Here is a 24334-nt window from a genome sequence, read left to right on the forward strand (position 1 = left end):
GTTTCACATTTTGAACTGAGCTCACACCACGTGCATCAATATTCGCCGTTTGAGAGGATTTGGCAGCTCTGCAGCATTTGCAGAGACCAAATGACTGTCTGAGGGAGAGGACATGCAAAGCGGGGCTGTCATTGGAGAAAAGGAGACGGAGGAAAATATGTGAAAACAGGAAATTAGACATGAAATGAGAAAAGAAGCGAATACGAGACAGAAAGGGCATCGGAGGTGAGCCGTCACCGAGTCCTGGGCCTGAGTATCATTCGATTTGGTGGCCTGATCCGCGGCGGGAGAAGAGGAGGGCGGCTGTGGGGAAGGGGAGGGGAGGGGTGGATTTGATGATGTGGTGTTACGGGCCCTCACCTTCAAAGGGCGGCCTCTGAAAGGCCCTACTAATCACAACATGTGATGAGACCGGTAGAACAAAGACAGCCGGGCAGAAAATAACAGCGTGGGAACTCTGGGTGAACTTGAAATACAACAAGAGGGCTCACACCCCCCGCCTCCACCTCCTCCTCCCTCCACGCTCAATACACAAACACACACACACAAAGTCCGAAACTAATGTGGACGCACACCTGTGTTTATTGTGACAAAAGCTTCAGGTTGCATGCACTCGGAACGTGTGTGAACGCAACTCGCTCGCCCACTCCCAACACACACACTCACACAGGCACCAGCTCACCGCTGATCAGCTCAGCAAAAGGTTGTACCTTGTCTGTGTGTGTGTGTGTGTGTGTGTGCTGATATAAGCGTAGCCTTGTACAACAACAATAAGATGAAAACAGCCCTAAGTGCTTCCTCTCATTCATATAAACCAAACAAGGCAGGCCTTCTCTCTGAGATGACTATTACGCCTCGGGTTGCCTTCGGCTCCCACTGATAAGGATCTCCATATTACCCTGAGTGCGTGTGTGTGTGTCTGTGCGTGTGTGTGTGTCTGTGCAGGCATGCTCCTAATGACTGATTTTTCTGTTGCTCTTTATTAGCGTAAGATTAAAACGACAATCCCACAGCCCCTCGGAGAATGAGTGGAGGTGCACTACGATCTTATATATCACAATAAATGTTTAAAAAGTCTGATGAATTGAGGTTTTATGTTTCCTCATTACATCCTCACAGAGCACATTTCCTCGCTTTATTCATAGCCCTTCATTGTTGCTGCCTGGTGCAGATATTTTGCAGGATGCATTAAATGAAACTGCCTTCAGTGACAATTTTGGCTTCTCTTTTTTTTTAACGCGAGCCGGGATAAAAATGTCAGTTTGCCACCAGTTTGTTCCCATAATTCCAGCTGTACCTCTGCAGTGACATCACACACAGGAGTCTTTGAGGATTATCTTATAAATGCAGTGAAACATAAACATTACATCATCGTGTTTAAAGTGAGCAAACTGGGCAGTGGGAGTGTGCTTTTTCATAATTTAGTATTTTTATTCTTTTATTCTTTATTATTTAATTTTACGTCAGGTTGTTCTTTGTTTACTCTGTTAATTATAGGTGAGCTTTTATTAAATGTAATACAGCTTACTCAGAAATGATCAAAGGCACTGCAACTTTTTTTTTAAACAAATAGCTCTTTTGTGATTCGCCTGTTTTGGTCGACAGATTTATTTTAAGTTTTTTGCTGAATGCAAAATAAACTTAGTTCTTTTCTGTTTCTCTGCTGTAACTCTTATATCACCAGACTTCGATGTCATAGCAGACTCATTTTGTAAAATACTGAGAAAAAATACTCATTAAATAAATTGAGCCCCATCTTTGATAACCATTATATTACTGGATCATTATCAGGCCTCAGAAACATTAATAGCTGAGGAGTTTAACACTATACCAGGCAGGTTAGACCTAATGTAAACTGAGGTGGTGTCATTTTATTAATGCCCTTTACAGACTATTAGAAAGAGGTGTTAAATGTGAACAACAATAAAACCGTGGAGTAAAATTTGGCTTTAATATGTTCCTCAAATGAAATGAAATAGAAGCCACTGCAGCCTATGAGAGAGATGATTACTTATATACTGTTAATGATTCAGGCGTTTTTCATGTCTATCACTGTGCACTATTCTTTAAAACACCGCACTGTTGTTTAAATATGCCGCAGACCGGTCCCTGCAGGAGACCGTCGCCTGAGGGGCTCCAGCTCCATATGCATTACATGAGTGCTGCACGCATATACAAACACACAGCAGCAGCTCTTGTCAAATTATTTGGGGAGTGTGACCATTATAGGAGCCATCAGTCGTGCGCTGGTGATGATATGGAAACTCCAGGGAGAGCGGACAAACCGCTTTGATTGCATTACGGGCCTCTCGCTGACTGCTCTCACAAGCCCTTGAAGTGCCCACGGAGTCTTTACCGTGCATGAGGTCTCTCTGTGGGGTAAGATTAGACTTGGTGGCTTCCTCTGGTTGCGGCAGCGCTCCCTGTCTCTCCTCCCGGGCTGAGTTAGTATTGGATTACAGGTTCACACGCTCGCTCGCAGACCGCCCGTCGCCCCGACCAATTGCTCCATTCATTCCAGCGCTGGAGCCGGCCGTCGGCCTCTGATTGGTTATCAGCGCCGGTTAGGGAACTTTCCCACGGCCAGCGCGTGCTGACAGCCGGCCAGCCACTCCTCATCACCACCGGGGACACACACGGGGGAGGAGGGGGCGGACTCGCGGGAGCAGGGTGGTTGGGGGCGGGGGGTGGACAGTCATGGACCGAAAGTCCATTGGACCGATGTCAAAGTTTCTCCAAAGATCCTCCGTGTTTGGCAAGATCAGTCACTCTGAAATTGAGGGGGGGAAAAAATCCCAAATCACGTCGTGAAACCTGTTTTTCTTTAAAAACTCAGCTGTGATTTCAGAAAAAAGACGCCGAATGAAAAGAAAAAAGCATGAAAGTATTTAAGAAGGGGAACATAAAGTGGTAACAAAGGCTGTCTGTGGTCTTAAAGAAAAATATTATTAAATCGATTCAACAGGAACAACGTGTGTTAATGGACATCAGTGTAACAAACATATTAAATGTAAAGATTATAACTAAACTGCTGATTTCCATCTGTAGTCCCAGGGCAGGTCGGCCCAAATCTTCAATATTTAGCAGACTGAACTGTTCTGCGATATAAAATATATCCCAAACATGCACTATGAAAAACATCTGAATCTTTTTATGTTGTCAGTCACGTCTGTTTAATTTATAGCCTATATAGCACACTTAAACAACAGACGTTCACAGGCACATTTACATCACTAAACTTCAAAAATTAATTAAATAGATACAATTTTTAAAATACATAAAAGGTTTAAAGTTTTGTTTATTGTGAAAAGTAAAAGTCGCAGTCATGGTCATTAAAATGTACTCATAATTTGCAAACGCTCATAAGTCATGACCCACCGCTCTTTTTTACATAAGCTTCCGTTACAGGTGAAAAGTATTGAAGGTTTTTCAGGGCATCGAAACAGCCTCAGAGTGGGAGATCTTAACTCTCCCCCAGCCCTCAAAGCGCACGAAGACGTGCTTGGGCTAACTGCTGTCTTTCAAACCCGAGACAGCTTTGTGATTGGCTGATTTGGCGCGGGTCACCGCCCCCGTTGCCCGACAGCACCGTTGAAATGACACCGTGGGAAAGCTGAGCGCTTCAAACAGAGGCGCTCCGGGCAAACCTGGGCAGAAGCGAGTTTGGCTCACAAAGCTGACGCACTGAAGGAACTACTGCGCACGAATCAAAATGAAGAGGAATCACGATTTTAGCTCCTCGGACAGCGAGCTGGATGAAACTATTGAAGTGGAGAAGGAGAGCGCAGATGAGAATGGGTAAGTCATTTGGCCCTGAAGTGTTTCCTTCCTCTGAAGTGGTTCAAGTTTGTGAATATCTCTGTAAAACTTTACTGTGCGGATATTGACCAAACCTCCCCGTTCCACCTTCTTTCAGGAATATGAGCTCCCCTCTCGGCTCCATGTCTCCCTCAACATCCACTCAGGTGCAGGCGAGGAAAAGGCGTCGAGGAGTAAGTGAATTTATCTTTCTTGACCTTGTTTGTCACCAAATGTCACATTTAGCAGGTCTCATCTCTAATCTTTAATGATCTTTTCTCAGATTATTGAGAAGCGACGCCGTGACAGAATCAATAACAGCCTCAGCGAGCTCCGCAGGCTGGTTCCCAGCGCCTACGAGAAACAAGTACGCGAAGTCTCCCAGCCTAATGAGCAGTTAACACTCAGGAAAGCTCACTGTTTACCTAAAATCTGTTGGATTGTTAAAATCTTATCTTTTCCATTTTCTTTCCTCCCTGAAGGGTTCAGCCAAGCTGGAGAAAGCAGAGATTTTGCAGATGACTGTTGATCATCTGAAGATGCTTCATGCTGCTGGAGGCAAAGGTACACTTATTAATTTTAAATATGTTTAAATGAGACACACATAGCTGGTCTGACCAGATCAGCAGTGGAAGTAGTCTCTTTTTGTGTGACTGATATGTCATTATCCCAAAAGCAAGGGCTCAATGGTTCATAACGGTTTCTTTTTTAAAGTTCAGAGGAGTTGGCGGTTATAGAATCTAATTTACTGTCTTCTTCAGGTTACTTTGACGCCCACGCCCTCGCGATGGACTACCGTGGTTTGGGTTTCAGGGAGTGCCTGGCTGAGACGGCTCGTTATCTGAGCATAATCGAAGGCTTGGACAGCGCAGACCCTCTGCGGATCCGTCTAGTCTCTCACCTCAACAACTACGCCAGTCAGCGTGAGGCTCACTCCGGCCTGAGTCACCTGGCGTGGGGTTCTGCTTTCGGATCCCCCGCTGCCCACCTCACACACCCCCTCCTCCTCCAGCACCAACAGGGTGCACCGCTGGCGCCTCTACCCCGCAGCACCACCAGCAGCCCACAAACTCCTCTGTCATCCACCTCCAATTCATCGCCGTCCTCCTCCTCGCCATCATCCTCCGCGCTGGTTGCAGAGACTCACATCCCGGGCAGGCGCAGCGGCAGCGTCACCCCACACTCCGATCAAGGTCCGATCAGGATTCCCTCCACCACTGCCGCTCCCACCACCGTCCTGCATCCTGCTCTGGTCCCCTCGTCGGCCTCCAAGCTCTCCCCTCCACTCCTCTCCTCTCTCTCGGCGTTCCCCTTCACCTTCAGCACCTTCCCCCTCATCTCACCCACTACTGCCATCAGCCCCCCGACCCAGAACTCCGGCGTGGCCAAACCCTACAGACCCTGGGGTATGGAGATAGGAGCTTTCTGACTAAAATGAAAACTCAATCTGCGTACAGACTCGACTCACTTCCCAGCTGAGCTGGACTCAAGGACTCAAATTCTTTATTTTCCTGCTAAGAAAGTGCTATTTTTTTCTATGATGGTGATGATGATGATGATGACATCCCACAGAGGATATACCTAGTTATAGTTCTTTTTTTTTTAATCATCTGTAATGTTTTTTTTGTTGTTGTTGTTGTTCTTTGTATAGAAGAGAAGAAAAAATCAGTGACGAGGGAGACCGTGACTAAAAGGCAACAAGTGTGATTTACTATGTTGATTGATCTCTGTTCCTGCCCACCCCTTTTAGAAGTTTCACCCACTGTAGTCAGTCTATCAGGAATGACTTTTCCAGATGGTCAAGCAGCCTGTCGAGTTCCTGGGTGAAAGGGGGGGGGACACTTTCACCCTGGAACTCGGGTGTTGGTACCACAGTTACAGGGGATTGAGAGTCACCCCCTATTTACAACATTTTATGGGGTGGAATAACCAAAACCAGGTGCTCGTCTGACTGATAGTGGGAGCAGACATCAGCTACCAGCTTGGTTAAAACAAAGCTAAATGTGATTTACCCACAGCCTCCAGTGTTCATGTAAAGCGTTGTTATTTAAACTCGCTTCCCTCAACTTAAACTTCCTCTCTACAGTAAATCCTGTCCTTAACAATCAACTGATTAACAGCTTTTTAACAGCTATAGCAAAGTTCCTGCTTCTTCCTAATGTAAAAGATGTTAGGCTGTTTTTTTTCTTCTTATCACCTAGTCTCAAAAGTTTTTTTGCATCAGCGTTTAGAGTCAGAAGTTACCAACAGGAAGCTCATCTCCGTCTGTAAGAACAGTTGTAGTAAATAAAAAGTAAATAACATCATTACATTTCCAAAGCCTGTAGACAGATTTCTAAATGCAATTGCTTTATTTCCAGGTGATGTTTTGGTGTCTCCTAGCAAACCTCACTGTGACTGTGTGCATTTCATGGTTGTACAAAACACAAGCAAGCGCTGACAAATCAGATTTGCCTGCTTTTCAAAGGTCTTGCTGGTGGTAACGACAAGTTCCTTGCAATAAAAAAAGAGTTCTGATAAATCACCTGCGTATTTGTTCAAGTGTGCTGGGATTTTATTCATTGCGGTGTGAATGTGCTTTGGTGTGGTATGGTACGTGTGTTTGCTTGTTGATGCCTCCAGTTGTTTGTGTGTGTGTGTGTGCAGTACATGGCGACGCCTGGTATCAGATGAGGCTGCTTGTTTCTCTCAGCAGTCCTCTGTGTGTGCACAGGAAACCATTAACAAGGAGGGGATATCCTAGACAATAGCAGCCTGCCTGGCCCCATGTGCTCCGTGGGAACTAGAGGAGGGAAAAAGGAGGGAGGAAAGGTTGGAAGAGGATGAAGGAGGAAAGTAAGGAGGGATGGAGTATTGGGTAGCAGATGAAGAGAAAAGGGCGAAGAAAGCAATGGGAGGGGTGGCAGAGTCAAAGGAGAGAGGGAGCAGGAACCTGTGAGAAAGGAAGTGTGCATCAAAGGTTTTTGTCTCTTTGCCATCATTTCAGCTTGCACCAGCTGCACCTTCTGTTCTCAGCACAGTAGCCCAAATAGTCGGCCCGGTCGCCTGCGTAACTCTGAGTCTTTTATTTCTTTGCTGTCGCCTCTCTCCGCTTCTGTCTAGTCATCCTCCTTTCATTTCCTGATGATGATGCAGAGCCAGGTAGTGATGTAAGCCTCTCTGTGCAGCCGAAAGGCAAGATCAGTGAAGTGGAGCGAAGACAGCTTGTCTTTTGTCGCCCTCAACTGGTCATAAGTGGTGCTTCAAGTCGTCGCGGGCAAAGGATGTTTTGTTAATCACAGCAAAATGGGAATATTTCACAAGGAAAAGGACTGAAAGAAGTTAAGGAAACCTATTATGCGTAATGAAATCTTATATTTTTTAGGTTAAAGCAATACAGCAAAAATGCACATTATTCTAATAGCATTAGAATGTTTTCTTGTTATATTAATCCACTGAAAAAGTACATTTTCAAAGTTTATTTTAAAAATGTTTTAGAGCAGATAATAGTACAAACAGATAAGAGTATAAACACTCTCTATAGATGTAATGGAAATGCACAGGCATTTATGCTGTACTTCTATGTCTCCATATAATCTTGATGAACGTTTTAAAAAGCTGGTCATGTATAATAAACAAGTTGGAACCATACAACTCAAATTAAAGCCTCGTAAACTGCCCTTCTACTTATCATAGCAGGAAAAGCTAATGTGCAAATACGGCCTTCATTATTCTCACTTTCCTTTTATAACTGGGGCTGATGTCAGATTTTCACTTTATGCTTTTTTGTGATCAAATAACAACGTTAACTCAAAATCTGCAGACAGTTATTAAAAAAACAAAAGGCGCTCAATCAAATTCATCATTAGAGGCTGTGATTTTTTCTTTCTTCATGATTTTATGTGTAGTTAGGTACCATCTAATCTGTAATGTTTTATCTATGTTTATGACTTTGTGTCTCTTTTTCTTTGGTGTTTGTGTAAAACAGCTGACTGCAGCACTATGCCCATAACAAATGCCAGAGAAGTTACTTTAGTAGCCTTAAACTGGTTCAGGTATTGATCTCTCACCCCAACCAGTCGGGCAGATGGCTGCCCCTCCCTGAGTCTGGATCTGCCCAAGGTTTCTTCCTGTTAAAAGGGAGTTTTTCCTTCCCACTGTCGCCAAAGTGCTTGCTCATAGGGGTCATTTGATTGTTGGGTTTTTCTCTGTATGTATTATTGTAGGGTCTACCTTACAATATAAAGCTGTTCTCTGATTCGCTCACACTAATGCTAAGTTTTGCAGAACAAATAAATACATGATAAATGTTAAAATAATACATAGGTAGAGTCAGTAAAAATCAGTATTTTTTGTTACTTATTTATATCTAAATATTTAAAATAAAATCAACAATAATTTTAAAAAGTATATAAAACAAAACACAGCATTTTGATAACCTCATGGCATTTATTTCCTGCACAGCTGTATTCATTTTTCACTGATATCTTGTATTCACGATGAGAGAGTCAGACGACTTCTCCAGTCTCAGTGGGGTTAATGGTCTGCCTCGTGCTCCATGTACCACTCTTTCACAGTCTGAGCCCGATGAATCCTGACGCTGTCACCTTGCAATATCCTCACTGCATGAAGGAAGAAAAACTACACTGATGGAAGAATCTATTTTTTTTTAATGCTGAATCTGGAGTGGACTAACTGAAGCAACCCAAGCTTATAAGCCTGCCCCACAGGCTTGTACTGGGGGCACTAAGCACGATGGGTGCACCACCTTATCCACCTCTCTTTTTACCCTCATACACTCATCAGGAACAGAATTCATCTGAGAACACGACCTTTTTCCTTCAACATCCAGTCCAATCTTCATTCTCCCTACCAAATTAAAGCATGTTTTTTCCCCAGTTTTCCTCAATGATAAGTGGTTTTCTTAAATCTAAAAGCTGTTTAATCCCAATCCCCTGAGTTCCCTTTGCACTTAGCATGTGGGTATCCGCTAACACACTTCTGTCCTTCCACATTTTCATAATGCATTGTACAGTTCTTTAGCAGTTTCAGCAGTCTCCTTAGTAGTTTTCTTTGCTTGATGCCGGTTAATATTTAGCACCTTCTGGTTTAAGAAATGAGAAACTAATTACTGCATCGGTTAGGGTTAAATAACCTGTTGGCAGCCGAAACAGGTTAATCATTGCAGTAATTATCCAGTGGAAGGCTCATACCTGTTTGCTTAGTTAAATCCAGGTGGTGATTGTTGTACAGTCCAAAGAGTTATTGAAGCTGAATAATTCACCTACAGACGTGTTTATCCACGCATTGTTCTGACCTGACATTTTGTTTCAGTTACATAAAGAAAATAGTCCACTGGAAACACAAGCGTGCAGGAAAGAAGTCAGTCTGAGAGCCGGTTTCATTCACTGAACCCCAAATCTTTATTAACCACTGCTTGCTCACAAAGATATATGTGGAGAGGGGGAAACACACAAATGGATAGAGGAGACAAAGAGAGAGAGTGAGAGAGGCAGGTAGGAGAGTCGCTGTCTGTGCTGAACTTCTGACTGTAATGGTGTTTATTTATATTTAACCGGATCAATATCATATGGCACAAGGGTTGGTTTATCTACCCGCCGTTTCTGAAATACACACACACTTGCACACACACACACTCACACACATTTATGGGTCAACTGTGCGTGCGTGACCAACAGGGTTCAACCTCAGGCTTCAACACCCTGGTTACAAACCATTCGGATACTTTATCACACTCATATACACCTTTACAGATGGAAATACTGTGAATCGCTGCTGCAGTGATACCTGTCTTTATGGCTTAGAAGTCTTTCTTGTGCTGACCTTACAGTGGCATTTAAAGTGTCTCGGAGTGAAGTGCGATGGTTCCCAGTAGGTGATGGCGATGTCGCGGACTACTCTAGCCTTTGTGAAATGGAGAAAACTGGGATTTATTTTGTTTTTTTCTCCAAATTAAGCTTCACAGTAGCAGGTTTTATTATTATTATTTTGTTTTTGCACTTCAGCATTCTCAGGATGCACTTTGTCCCCAGTGGTGTCGTACGTTACAGTAACATGTGATTTAAATGTGACTGGAAGCCTGTTTTCAGAGGAATATAAGAGGCCCGCCATTTGTCAGGGATGAGCTTTCCGGTGCCAGATGGACAGAAATTAGCACGCTCTGCCTGAGCTCTGTGGTTGCCTGTGTGGAGAGCATGTGAGTGAGTGCTTTTACAGTAGATATATATATATGTTGTATGTGGAGAGATGAAGAGTTTGCAGACGGAAGGAAGAAGGATGAGGATGGGCTCATTAAATGCTAAAGTGGCCTCCTGTGGTACAGTCACTACCCTACCTCACAGGAGTGGATGTGCGACGACGGCTTGCGGTCCTCACATGAACGCAAAACTGTCCCCCTTTGCCCTCTGTCAGCTTTCCTGCACTTGCTCCTCACTGATTGAATACTGGCATAAACCGGATGGATCTAATTTTGCCTCGCAGATCTGCTGGGTCAGATGAGTAAGCGGCCACTTGCAGGGGCGAAGGGAACTGAGCCAGGATGCGGGCCGTGTGAGGACGCAAGCAGTCACCGCCAACCATCAGCTAGCTGGCAAACTCACAACAAACACCTAAGCCTGTAATCACACAAGAGAAATCTAAAAGAGAAAACATTCTCAGGCTGAAATGAACAAAAAAAAGTAAACATGAAAATGAACAAATTATTACATCCATATATGCAAGGAGAAGAAACTTATATATAAAAATGGCACACTGCAATCAATACTTTTGCTGCTTGTATCGTACTGTATATAACAAAAAAAGGAAGTATTTACAAAAACCACTGTCACTTGTCAATTTGATTTTTTTTTTCTTTTCCTCTCATTTGAAACGGAGCGAAAACATTCTTTTTTTTGGGAAGAGTGGACAGGATACATTGATCTTTCTTTTGTTTTTAATCATTTTTGCATTTTTCCCACCCCCAACTCCATTTGAAGCTCCCGCTGTGTCGGGGTGGCACCTCAGGCTGTGGTGGTTTGTACTAGTGTAGGGGGGAGTATGGTGGTGGGGGTGGAGAGGTGGGAGAGGTGGGGAAATGTGGGATACGGGTGGGGAAAGGAGCGGGGTGGGGCGTTCCTCAGGGCTGGGGAAGGCGGTGGAGGGTGTGGAGGTGGGACATGGAACCAGTTGGGGTTTCTCACGCTGTCAGTGCTTCTCTCAATTCCTTGTTCCTGCGCACCTCCTGTGCATGCTTCTCCTAGAAAAAACATAAACACACACATTGAGGATGTCACGTTTTTCTCTGCTGCCAGCCGTTTCCTGACATTTTTTCCCCCTTGTTCACAGCAACAGTTTCCCTATGCTGACCCTTGGACTTCATTTCCCCTCTTGCTATATTTACCAGCCGTGACAGCACGGCTTGTATTGTTTTCCTCTTTCGAGTCCATGTATGTGTGTGCGAATGTGTGTTTGTGCAGTAAAATCTATTTCCAGACCTACTACCCAAAGGCAATTTTGAGTTTAAATGTCATTCTGTCTTTTGCTAATGATAACTTGATAAATGTGCAAGACTTTTCAAAATGATGGTGGAGAACACGAGTACTGAATAAGCAACTAACTCCCAACTGGTGGTGACTGTCCTTAGCTTGCTAAATAATATGGTTCCTATTTATTCTTGTCTTTATGAACATGAGAATATTATCCAGTACTTCAGCTCTAAAACACATTTGTCTTTACTGGTTTGTTTCATTGTCAGATTCATAACTGTAATAAAACATTGATGGTAATTATGTCACTGTGTGTAACGGCAGAGTCACTTTCAGTTTGTTCAGCTGTTTGTTTTGGACTCTTATAGCAAAGACAAATGTTATTAAGTTTTCATAGTGCGAATCAGAAAATAGCAGATACTACTTTGACTTAGTGATAGATTTATGAATACAAGCACAACACAAGGTAGCTTTTCTTTAAGATTTCTCAGCTTTTCTGAGGTCACACCGTCAATATTTTGTCTGGGGATTTTGTAGTTGGAGCAACACAACGAGAATGACCGTTTCTTATTCACACTGACATCAGTATGTATTATACACAATATGAAGTAACAACTAAAATATTTATTTGCCTGTTTGCAAAGTCTCACAGTGACATAATTTTTATTATTAGCCGGATAATAAGAAGAATAATTTTCAGATGGGACTCTCTCCGCTCCTCACCTTCTCCTGCAGGCGCTCCATCATGGCGGCCAGGTAAGCCATCCGGTTCTCCTCGATTTGCTCCATCTTCATCTGGAGCTTCTCTTCAGCCATGCGGCTGAAGTTGCTGTTTTCCTCCATGGCCTTCATCAGCACGTCGCGCTCGTGCTCTCGCTTCTCAGCCAAGGTCTGAAGCACATGCGCCTCCTGGCACTGGAGGAGGAAGAGGAGAAGGAGAAAGAAGAGAGAAGATGTCTTCCTAAATTTGTTCTTAAATGTGATTTACTGAAATCTGACCACTCATTGATTTATGTCTCTGAGAGTGAGTCAGAGATGGTGCAACAGATGCAGATGTTTAAACGATCTAGGAAAAGGTCTTTCCTCACCGGCTTAATTTTTTTAAAAACTATAATGAATTATTTACTATGTATTATAATTTATATTTCCTGACAGTATTGGGTAGTCGGAGTTAAAAAAAAATCAGTGATATTGATTGGTTGATTGATTTGGTGCTGGTTTGTTGGATTCGTCAGGTGCTGGACTCACTCTACTGACATTCGAATCAATGGGATGCAGGAATTAGCCGATGTCAGCCTCGATTTTTCATGACAGGCTTGAGGGTGCAGCAGCCAATGTGATGCACATTTATGTGAAATTAGATTTCAAGGGAAGCCAACCGATTATAACATCATAGCAGCAATATTTTGTAAGCTCGAAGATGATTTTGTGCTTTTGTTTGGCATTATTTTGTTTTCTTACACTTGATGTTTTTGTGTCTCTGTGGGGGGAAAATCCTTACCCGTCTTCGGTCCTCAGCTGCCTCCAGCTTCTTTTGGATATCCTCCAGGGAAATGTCCCTCTTTGGGGGACTGGTGATGCAGTGGGCCACTTCAGATACAGGGGAGGTCGGCTTCAGGATGACCTCAAAGGCCTGGCCTGAGGCGCGCTTGTTAATGGGCTTTATGTCCATATCTGCATGCGTGTGCAACAAAAACGAACAAAAGAAAGACAATTCTCACTTTTCTCTGCCTTTCTTTCTTCCTTCAGGTGCTTTTGGATAAAACAGGAGGCTTATATCCACCCTACCTTCATAGTCGCCCATGATATTTTTGCGGCTCTCGGGATACAGACAGGAGCAGATGAGCGAGAGAACTGAAATCTCCTTCATCTTCTCTTTGTAAGCTGCGGATACAAATGTGAAATATTACTTCTGCTTACTTTGCTGTCGTGCACACTTAGGGCCGCGCCTCTAACATGCACACAGGCAAAATATTAACCCAGTAACACAGAAAAAAGATGAAACATCTGTAACCTACTTCTACTTCCACGGGAGGTCTTTGATGTAAATATTAACATTTTTGGAGGGATAATTATTCATCAAGACGTCCAAAAGGAAATCTCATCAAAGGATGTCTGCTGCAGCTGAACTGCTCAGGGTTTTGCAGACATTTTGAGGCTTTTGTTTCCACTGAGGGGAGCATGACGGATGTGTCCTTACTTGACCTAATTTCCCCAACAGTCAAGATGCTTCCATCCCCACAGGATTCTCCACACATCATTAGCTATGCATTTATTTCGGCCTATTATTTATTAACGCCGGCAGACCAACGCCCTTGTGCTCCACAGCTTTTCTGTAGGTAATCAGCGATTAGTTGTATGGTTTTCAGGTAATTTTAGAAGCCAGATAATCTTTGGGTTTTTTATCTTCTTAGACTGTGGCTTATGGATAGAGGAGGCTAACAGCTACTGGTTTAGCTTATCAGCATAGCACAGCAGTATGGCTGTCCATCCCATGGTCCATTTACAGTCCAAAAACTTAATAACATTGAAGTGAAGCTGGCAGCAATTCATAGTTGCTGTGTTTGGCAACCTACGCCCCTGCAGGGAGGAACAAATACTCCGAAGGGCAGACAGAAAATAAAAGTATGAAAAGAACAACCTTGTGTAACCTTGTTCTTTTTTCTTTTTTTTCATTCTTGTGTTTTTGGCACCTACTCCTTTGTAATTTGTGCTTTAAGTTCAGCAGCAGTCCCAGCAGAGAGAAGGCAAAAGTATCTGCAACACGCTGCAGGTTGTGAAATATTCTGCGTTTGCACATCTGTCAAGGTGCACTGCCTCATGGGGCAGATTTGCATGCCAACTGTCATTGTATGGCATAATCCATCACCCAGAGCACAAGGCCTTCAGGGCTGAAATGTGGCACATTGATTCATGATTTGCAGAAGGCCACAGTACCAACGTCTGAAATTAGATTTACTGGGAAAGAGCTTCTCTGTGGTGGGGTACAGTGTGATTAATACAAGCCGCTTCTTTTCTCTCATTCCCTTCTCACTCTCTCACTCTCACTCCCTGCGTCTCACTTTCTGCCCTGCAGACGGGCAGACGCCACCGTAATGTGATAAACTCTCAGATGTAGCTCTTGCTATTCTCCGATGGCCTTGTTAGCCCCTTCCCTGAGGAGGAAGAGGGAAAGAGTAAGAGCACAGCAGGAGGGAGGCTGATAAAAAAAACGAGAATTATTGGAAGAAAGGAGAGAGAGAGAATAGGAATGAAGATGAAAGAAACAGAAAAGAGTGCAATTTCTATGAGATGAAAGGAGAGAGAGAGTGAAAAGGGGTGAGAGGGGGAGAAAACACTCGAGTGGTGAGGTGTAGCCCTGCGATGGTGCCAACGCCTTTCTGACTTAAACTGAAATCACAGACGGGAGGATTATCAGCTCCCTCCACCGCTGACTGCCCTCAGGACAGCTAAATGGAAGGAGCCAAGTCAGGTGGATGCCACTTAAACTCATAATTACTGGACTGCACCATTTCTGCTGATGGGGGTGGGGGAGGGTGTCACTGGCTCATTACGGGGCTGTGTATATGTCAAGGCCCAGCAGCCATGTTCTCGTACGTACAACTCCACTTGACAGCTAAAGACTCAGACAGTTAACAATTCAGTGGAGCAGATAATTTGGGTTAATGGAGCAGATCAGTAGATATTCCTCTTTACTGGTTGCTGAGTCTGGGCGGGTCCTTTTTTTCCTGTGGATCTACAGTTTCTGCAGTTCTGGCTGCAACTAATGATTTTTTCATAATCTGTTAATTCGATGGTGATTTTCTTGAAAAATTGGTTAATCACTGAAGTCTCTAGTTAAGAGGAGCTTGTTAGGTATCTCATTTTAGCTGGAAAAAAGCAGCATATCACATAAAAAAGGAGACTTTATCTGTATTGATGGACGAGTGGATAAATTCGCCCATGATTGCAGCTCTATCCTGGTTATTAATAAAGGTGCAAAAACTTTTTTTTGCTTTTCTATGACTGTTAAATTAAATTGATTCTCTTAAGAAGAACCGCTTGCTGTGAACTGAAACAGCTCTCCATGTCTGAAACCCACATTTCCCCCCCCCCTTTCATTTCCATAATCAAAAATATATGAGAGTCACTATTATGTAGAAACATTAAAGTGCTACTGTATTCCTCCTGAGAGAATTCCTTCTGTAAGCAGTGTAATAATATGGTCATTCCCAGAGGATCACAAACATTAAAATGGCTAGCTACGGCGTTCCAAACAAAGGTTTCTGGCAGAGCTTCAGGCGTGCTGAAGCGATATATGTCAGTTTAAGATGAGATGAAGTAATTTCAGACGGGGACATCAACACTTTACTGCTCCCACTCCAATCCATCAGGCTGGTTCCAACCAGTCAGAGCTGCTCCTCCCGTCCCACAACCACAGACACAGCCATCAAACTGCACTTCCTCTTCCAATCCATCAGCCGAAAGAGTGCAGATCATCAATATCCACACTACCTCCACCCCCGCAAGCATCCCTCTTCCCCAGCACCTTCTGCATCCCCAAGCCTCCGTCTCATCTGTCGCTGGTGCACTCTCCCTCTCACTCTCTTTCTCTATTTTTTCACCCACGCTCCCAGCATCTCCTCAGAGAGAGTGCGTTGCCACAAACCGCCACACCCCTATTTGGTATTTTTCCTGGAGCCTTCCCCCCCCCCCCCCTCAGCCACACTCTTCCTCCCTTCTTCTTCATGCAGTCTTAAAAAACACCATTACAAGAATTTATGGGATAGCCACGTTGAGTAAAAAGGCACACGGGGTGGAAAAACAAATGAAATGACACTCTTAGCAGCACTAGGAGCAAATTGGCTACAAAACTTGCCCTACAAAATATGACCCTGTGCATCAAATCATCACTGCCCTCTTGGGTGCTGTAGAGTCACAGCAGTGCGAGTTTGGCGCTCCTGTTCGGCACATACCAGCCCTTTACAGTCAAATCGCCCATCAGCAATAAAATCACAAGGTTATTAAGAGCAAAATTAGCCATTACGGGAAATATTAGAGCAGCCGGACGATGAAGGGCAGGTAGGGAAAATTTCTAATAGCTATCAATATGTGAGCCTGCAGCTAACAGCCACAATTAATATCATCAGCTGAGCATCACAAGCAAAGAGGATCAAATCCCCCCAATTTTAGTATGTTTTAGCACTTTTGCTTGAAACATGACAGTCTGTGCTCAAATGCGCGAAAATATCAGTAAAAATGCTGACAACTGTTCCCTGGAAATGAAGGAAAGAGGTATGGACACGTGAACATACAGAAACCGAGTATATGAGTATACAAAGTGGGAGAAAATGTTGTCATTTGAAAGCTGATCATAGACATCTCGCTAAGCTGACAGTGTGATGGATGTCTACAAATCACTTGTAGGTAGATGCTGCTCCCCTAGGTGATGATGACAGGCTGTACGGCTGTGACGTAGTTATTTAGTGTGCTCTAATATCTGTAATATAAACCCAAACTAACTGCATACACCAAATACTATCATTAATCAACAAACTGCTTAAATCAAGGTGGTGAATATGCGGATACTGTGCCAGGAAATATTAAAAGGGAAAATTCGGTTTCTAATGCATGTTTAAAATAATGAGGTTGTGTCTATAAGATACTCTTGAGTCTGTAGAGAACAACCAGACTTGCCAAGGATGTTAAAATGTCTGAACTGTCTTTAACCCACATGTAAATTTTTATGACCACATCATGGATCACCACTGGACTGATGTCACCTCTTCCTCTTGGCCTATCTTAAAAAGCAACAGTCATCTGAACCAGTAATGGGAGTGTGCTGCATAGATCGATGGAGTGATTAATCAGGATGAACTGGAAAGGGCAGAGCGAGCGCATCCTCCTCCAAGGCCAGTGCCCTATTTCGCAATTTTAAAGAAAGTGACTCGGCTCTGCATCAAAATTTAATGGCTTCTCCTTTTAGCTGTGCTCCGCCTCCCCGTCAGGTTTTCGCAGAGCAGTTTTTAGCGTGATCTTGCAGGCAGGCAGACATGGAGACAGACAAACAAACCTGAGAGACATGTGAAGATGAGATTTGGGATGTGCCGTTATCTGAGCTGCTTTTGTTGTGTGCACAGATTTTATGGAGCTAGTTGAATAACCACACCTAATTGGATATGACAAGTGGACCTGATAGGGATCAGGAAGAGTGCTTAGAAGCCTTAAAGCACACAGGAGTGGTCCTGATCTATATTATACTGTCAAGAATTTAAGATAACCAACAAAATCACATGTTTCTGGTGGCATTTATCATCCCTTTCTGTCCTTACATATAGTTGTATAATTTTCAACGTGAAACAGCAGTTTGGTTCTGAAACATTAAGACTATTCTTGCGCTTCTGCACAACCTACATGAACTCAGCGACCCAATGAAAGCTGACTGGCATGATGGCGGAGTGTCTGCTCCATGCCCATCCCTTCCTGTCTGCCTGTCCACAGCTCAAATCACGGAGGAAAAAAGAGAAGGCGTAGGAGGACAAGGAGGAAGAGGAGAAGGGGGAGGAGGGGGGGAATAAATGTAACAGCCAGGGTTTAGTTGCTGGTTTCACTGAGTGCAGACACGAGGACCCTTACCGCTGTCCCTCAGCGTGCCCCTGCATCCATCAGCATGTCAACCATGCAGAAAACAAACACACCATCCCCTAGACTGACCACACACACACTGCTCTTTTTCTCCTCAAACACACACGCACACACGTTAGTGGTGGGCAGGGCTTCTTTTTTAGCAACCCTGCAGCTCCCATGCAGTGTTTATGGTCTGAAGAGGAGATGGGTTAAAAAGCCCAAATGAAACCGGGATGTTGAGATGCATTTACTGACACAAGGCCTTCCACCTGCCACAGCATGCATCCCATTTTATCCCCTCCCACCCCCCGAATATTTATGCCAAATGCCGTCATGTTTGCCTTCAAGCATCATTTGCAGCCCGATCATAAAACTCTTATCAAATATAATAGCTGTCAAATATAATTACTGTCAATAACCTTGCCAACAGGAATGATGTCTAATATTTCCGTCCCTTGTTGTAAATTCTTCCCTGGAATGCGAAGCAGTTCCTTTTCTTTCTTTCTTTCTTTTTTTCCTTCCCCCTCTCTATCTCTCTTTGATTCACGTCTTTGGCGGTAACCACAAAATTGGTTCAGCGGGCTTTAGACAGCGCAGCTACATAGGATGGCCCAGTTTTAATAATGAGATTTGTCACGGGGAAATATTTCACACCCTTGGAGAGCGGCTGGGTTGCTTTGAAGGGACCGTAGATGTTGGGTGGGGTCGCTGGCGCTGCATTATGCTGCACGGCTCTGAGTCAGGCAACAAGAGGCAGGTGCGGCAGGCAGGCATCGACAAGATGATGCTGTGCAGGCTGGGAAAACAGCCCGGCTTTTGCATTTATGGAGTATTTATGTATATGTTTTTTTTCTTTCAGCTGAATAAATAAATATGCGTCATTCACACGGCAAACTGAACCTCAAACTCCCCTCACTGATTGACACCGAACTGGATTTACAATTAGACAAAATCGATTAGACTTTTAAAGACCAAAATAATATTTAATAATAATAATGAATCTTCAAAATGCTGCATCGGATTTACAACTTCATCACATATTTAGCAGCGACTTGCGGAGGAGTCTGGCCGCTCCCTCCCAACAACCCTCAGCATCCTTTTGTGCCATGGGTGTCGCCACTGCCTCTCATCCTCCTCAAACTGCGAATCCGCTGTAATGTCACTAAAACACACACACGTAATAAAGTGCAAAACTCACCGATCGCGGTCTTAGCCATTTCTGTACGGTAGTGCCTGGGCGGGTTGACCGGAGGAGTGTGCGTCAGTTGCTGGATGCTATCTCGGGGTGAAGGGACTGCTGGTAAGGCACTGAGTCAGCAGAGACGGGGGCTGCCGGTGCGCCTGGTGGTCTGTGACGAGCTGCGTCAAGCAGCTGGCCAATAACGAAGGCATGAGCGGAAGTGCGCACCCCTCCGGAATAAAAGTAGCCATGAATCATTTTACTGAGGGACCAAAGAGTGGAAGCAAAAATAAATAATTACAAAATAATATTTAAAAAATAAAAATATAATATAACAATAAACTAACAAACAAACAAATAAATAATATTTGCACAGCAGCATTTATACAAGACTCAAGTCTCAAAATGTTTTAGTCTAACAAAGAATTTTTTTCTTGCTTCAAATTAAAACAGACAACGCAGAATTAATATCGGAATAAAATGCAATAAGAAATGCACTGAAAAATAAATGCTGGTGTCATGGCTCCAACTTATAAACGCGATGGCTTAAATAACCGGAATATGTACGGTTTTTTTCTTTTTTAAGCACTATAAAATCTATAAACAAATTACATTAAATTTAGAACTGAAAACTGGTTTTCTCATTGCCAGCTAACATTTTATACAGCCAGACAATAATCATAAACTCTTAACAGGTGCATGTGAAGTATATGTAATATGCTAAGAGGAGAGAATATTTGTTTTTTGTTTTTTTTATTTGTTTGTTTGTTTTTTTTAATTAAACTGTGAGGCTCCCCAACAATTTGCGTAAACGTCAAACATTATGGAAAAGCTAAATATATTCTAAATACGTGTGTTTTATTTTGAAATCAATTGCAGGGACTCCCAACATCTAATCCAGTTGACTTGGCGGTGCCTGTAATGAGCGCTTTACCATGTAATGCACTCTACCACAGTCTCCTCTCCTCCAGGCAAACTCTGACACACCTAATGTCCTCCTGCATAACAGAGCGCCAACCCTGCTGTGACAGCTGATAGTGAGGGAGTCTCCTCTTTTGTTTCTGATAAACGGTTAGAGGTGAAACAATTGTGCGTGTGTGTGTGTGTGTGTGTGTGTGTGTGTGTGTGTGTGTGTGTGTGTGTGTGTGTGTTTATATCTATATCTATATATCTATGGGTATATAAAGATGTAAAGCTAGCTATATGCAAAGGCAAAAGACCACCAAACTTGAATTATTAAAAGAATAGCCTCTAGGTGGCAGCAAATCTTAAGTCTGTAGGGTACGCGGAGAAAAGTTCCTGTCAAAACTGGCAATAACAATACATCAACTAATGACTCAAAAAAACATCATCCAATATCCAAGAAAATGCACCTAATATGATATATAAAAGAAATACAGGCAAACAGAAAATGTAAGTCCATTGTTAGTTACTATTGAATTTTCATTCATTAATCTATTGTCTATATTTCCTCTTTGAATAATCATTTATTCATCATTTTGTTCATTTATTTTACTGTGTATAATGTATCTTATGTATTTATTTATTTTCTGATATATTGATATTCTGTCTGTGTCTGCAAATTGTGTCAACCCCAGGAACCATGATACAAGGTATTTGCAGAAATAGAAGGCAGAGAACAGCAAAAGGACGAAAAAGATGAGAACATTAACACTATAGTAGCATTTCCAAAGAAAGCAACAGAGATTGGTGGAATGCCTGACCTTATTTCCACTAGACAGGAAATTGCACTCCCTTTTCTCTTTTTCAATTTTATTTCCAAAAATTTGAGCACAAAGATAGAATTTCTTTAGAAGTTTTTTCCATACTATCCTTTTTTCTTTTTTTTTTTTTTTTTTTTTTGGCCTGTCCCGTTTGGGTCTTTTGCCATCAGAATTGTTGTCTAAAGGCAAAGAAAGATGCCCAACGGATTTACTTTACCAAACTGACCATCCCAGCCTTGCCGTAATGGTCCATTTGATTCACCTTTTATTGTTTATTTTATTTTCACTTACTGAATACGGGACAGACTTGACTGGGGGAAAGAAGGGGAGAAAGAAAGAGGGAAAGAGAAACAGCTGAGAAGAGGGACGGGGGAGAAGGGCAAAAGACAAAAACCAACAGAACGGGCAGAGAAAAAAAAATGCATATATCAATCACCTGGATCACCTGCTGAGAAAGAAAAAAGAAAGCAAGCAGAAGAGAACAAGAGTAATAGAATAAACAACATCACAATGATATATGGGAATATGACAGTAAATACTAAATGTTAAACATTATTGTGCAGCACATAAGATCAACAGAACACAGTGTGCTTTGAGGTAGGAGCCAAAAAGGGTGTAGTTTGTGGGTGTGATCACCAGTGTGTACACCTGTGAGCATGGACGCGCTTGTTTTTTGTTTTTTTTTAAAGGTTCCTTCATGTAATAATCTGCTAGAGGGTGTGGGGGGGCCACAGCCCCGTCCTCCAGGGCGTGAAGCAGGTGTGGAGGAGATCAAAACTCCAGACATCCAGAGGCCCGCAGAACACAAGAGACCAAGGAAGACCAACAGAGGGGCAGCTGCGCCACTGTCCCGGAAAGAGCTGAGGAGAGTCCCAGATGAGGGCTCACTCAGCAGCCGCGGAGCAGAAGCCAGGGGGAGTTGCAGTGACGCGCCCGTGAGCTCCGCCGGCAGCCAGCTGCGCCTGAGTGACCGAGCCCCAGGCCGAGAGGCCGGGGGCACCCCACCTCCGAAGTGGCCCGAGCGAGCCCCAGGCTCCAGGCCCCGATAAGCGGCCGCCAAGGAGTGAGCCGGTGTGTACCTGGACGCCCATCCCCGGACACAAAGAACCACCAACGCACCGATGTCTGAGGGGGTCCGCCACTGGCAGGGAAAGTGGTGGTAGGGGGAGATAGGCCTCCAAACCTTGGAGGGCCTGAGATGTCCCCAGAGAGGTGGCGCCTGACACCCAACTTGACATATAGACACAGACATACAGGCACACACAGATACAAACATCCATTCCCACCCTCATGCTCTCATATGCACTTACTCCACACTCAACCAATGTGGAGACAGACATAAAGAGACGTTGTACACACGATCACACTCCCCAAGCGTACTCTACAAACCGGGTCTAGGTGCCCCCGCCCCTGGAGGGGGGAACTGCACCCAGACCCAGGTGGTGTTTCCCTTTTCCCTGCGGTGGGGGGAGGCAGACCGCCCCGACTCCGCAGCAGCAGGAAGGCTCCACACTCCAAACCGCAGTCGGACGGTCAACTCCTCCTCCTAGTCCTAGCCCCCCTGCTCCAGCAGGCCGCAGAGAATGGGGGTGAGAGAAGACTCCGAACCTCCCTCCACCCGCTCATTGTAATGTTGATGCATGTGTGTTCTAAGGTGCATTTAAAACCCAGGAGGGCTTGGAGCTACCTGCCAGAGAGCAGCAGGTAAGCGCATGGTCCCTCCTGCTAGCCCTCAATGTCTACGTGTATTTAAAATTGAGAGGTGGGCAACGATGCCAGGGGTGGGGTGTACACCCTGATGGTACTTTGGACTCCGTGTATCGTGCCCACCCCCAAGATCCTATATGTATGTGTAATGAGAGTGTGAGTAATGTGAATGTCTAAGTTGTGGGATAAAATTGAGGCAGAGGCAGCCAGAAGGGGACAGAGGGGGGGGGGGGGGGGGTAGCCTCCTCTGCACCCTGGTGACATACTATCCTAAAGTACAGGGTCCTTATCACAAAGCATGCGCTTGCATAGATAACAAAGTCGTTATGTGCCCACTGTTTATTCATGTGTAGTGAGAGGTTCTGTAAAAAGCCAATGTTTAACTAGGCCCAACAATATACCAATGTTTGTAGCTGTGGCTTGTAATAAGGTGGCATGAATGGAATAAATGGCCTGTATTTATATAGCGCTTTACTAGTCCCTAAGGACCCCAAAGCGCTTTACATATCCAGTCATCCACCCATTCACAAACACATTCACACACTGGTGATGGCAGCTACATTGTAGCCACAGCCACCCTGAGGCGCACTGACAGAGGCGAGGCTGCCGGACACTGGCGCCACCGGGCCCTCTGACCACCACCAGTAGGCAACGTGTGAAGTATCTTGCCCAAGGACACAACGACCGAGACTGTCCAAGCCGGGGCTCAAACCAGCAACCTTCCGATTACAAGGCGAACTCCCAACTCTTTAGCCACGATCGCCACTCACAATTTACAACTCAAACCATTTACTAGGCTAAAGTAAAATAACTTTAGCCTAGTAAATGGTTTGAGCCTCTTCATCCTTTCTATTTGTTGTTTTATTATTTATGGGATTCTACTGATGTACAGTTACTACTTATTACATAAACCTGTTCAATAGTTCATTAATGCAAATATCTGATCAGCCAATCACATGGCTGTAAATCAGTACGGGTCGACCTACTGAAGTTTTAATTGACCAGCATAATTTGAAAGAAAGAAGATTTCAATTATTTTGGTCTCAAAAAGAGAAGATATCCAGTGAGCAGCAGTTGGGTGAAAAAGTCTCTCTGAAGAGCAGATGGGCTACAGCAGCAGAAGACCACACTTGGTGCCACTGCTGTCAGTTGAGAACAGGAAACTGATGGTATAATTCCCATGGGCTCACCAAAACTGAACAGCAGAAGAGTGGAAGAATGTAAATAACATGAAATAAAGGGTGTCTGTCTCTGCGTTTGCCCTGTGTAAGACTTTCAACCTGTCAGGGTGTACCCTGCCACTCGCCCTGTGATAGTAGGGATAGGCTCAACAGTTCAGGCTCGTGCTGGTGGTGTAATGGTGTGGGGACAGGGGCGGATCTAGAGAAATTTTCTTAGGGTGGCATGGAAATGAAATGGGGTGGCGAAATAAAGCCATCCCATTATGGTTAAAATGATTCAAATGTAGTAAATATACACGTTTCATATAAATATTATATAAATATTGTATAACTTGACAGCACGGTGGCACGATGGTTAGCACTGTTGCCGCACAGCAAGAAGGTCCTGAGTTCAATTCCAACATCAGGCCGGGGTCTTTCTGTGTGGAGTTTGCATGTTCTCCCTGTGTTTGCGTGGGTTCCCTCCGGGTACTCCGGCTTCCTCCCACCGTCCAAAGACATGCAGCTTGTGGGGATAGGTTAATTGGATAATCCAAATTGTCACTAGGTGCAGATGAATGTGAGTGCGAATGGTTGTCTGTCCCTGTGTGTTGGCCCTGTGACAGACTGGCGACCTGTCCAGGGTGTACCCTGCCTCTCGCCCTATGACACCTGGGATAGGTGCCAGCACCCCCG

At 44.1% G+C, this 24334-nt stretch overlaps 2 protein-coding genes across 2 annotated transcripts; one reads left to right on the plus strand and one right to left on the minus strand.

Moving 5' to 3' along the window:
• The first annotated feature begins 3604 nt into the window (after positions 1 to 3604).
• hey1 (hes-related family bHLH transcription factor with YRPW motif 1) lies at positions 3605 to 6319 on the plus strand. The gene is made up of 5 exons (XM_026156142.1): positions 3605 to 3798; positions 3917 to 3992; positions 4082 to 4165; positions 4281 to 4362; positions 4560 to 6319. Exons 1-5 carry the CDS (start codon positions 3713 to 3715, stop codon positions 5225 to 5227), a joined length of 996 nt encoding a protein of 331 aa, XP_026011927.1. The 5' UTR covers positions 3605 to 3712; the 3' UTR covers positions 5228 to 6319.
• Positions 6320 to 9176: 2857 nt separating this feature from the next.
• stmn2b (stathmin 2b) lies at positions 9177 to 19284 on the minus strand. Its single transcript, XM_026155816.1, has 5 exons — positions 19066 to 19284; positions 13050 to 13145; positions 12763 to 12935; positions 11985 to 12176; positions 9177 to 11032 (listed from the first exon to the last, which is right to left on the minus strand). The coding sequence occupies exons 1-5, from the start codon at positions 19082 to 19084 to the stop codon at positions 10973 to 10975; spliced, it is 540 nt and encodes a 179-aa protein (XP_026011601.1). The 5' UTR covers positions 19085 to 19284; the 3' UTR covers positions 9177 to 10972.
• Positions 19285 to 24334: the final 5050 nt, after the last annotated feature.

The sequence above is a fragment of the Astatotilapia calliptera genome, chromosome 22 (assembly GCF_900246225.1).
Source record: "Astatotilapia calliptera chromosome 22, fAstCal1.2, whole genome shotgun sequence".
NCBI lineage: Eukaryota > Metazoa > Chordata > Actinopteri > Cichliformes > Cichlidae > Astatotilapia > Astatotilapia calliptera.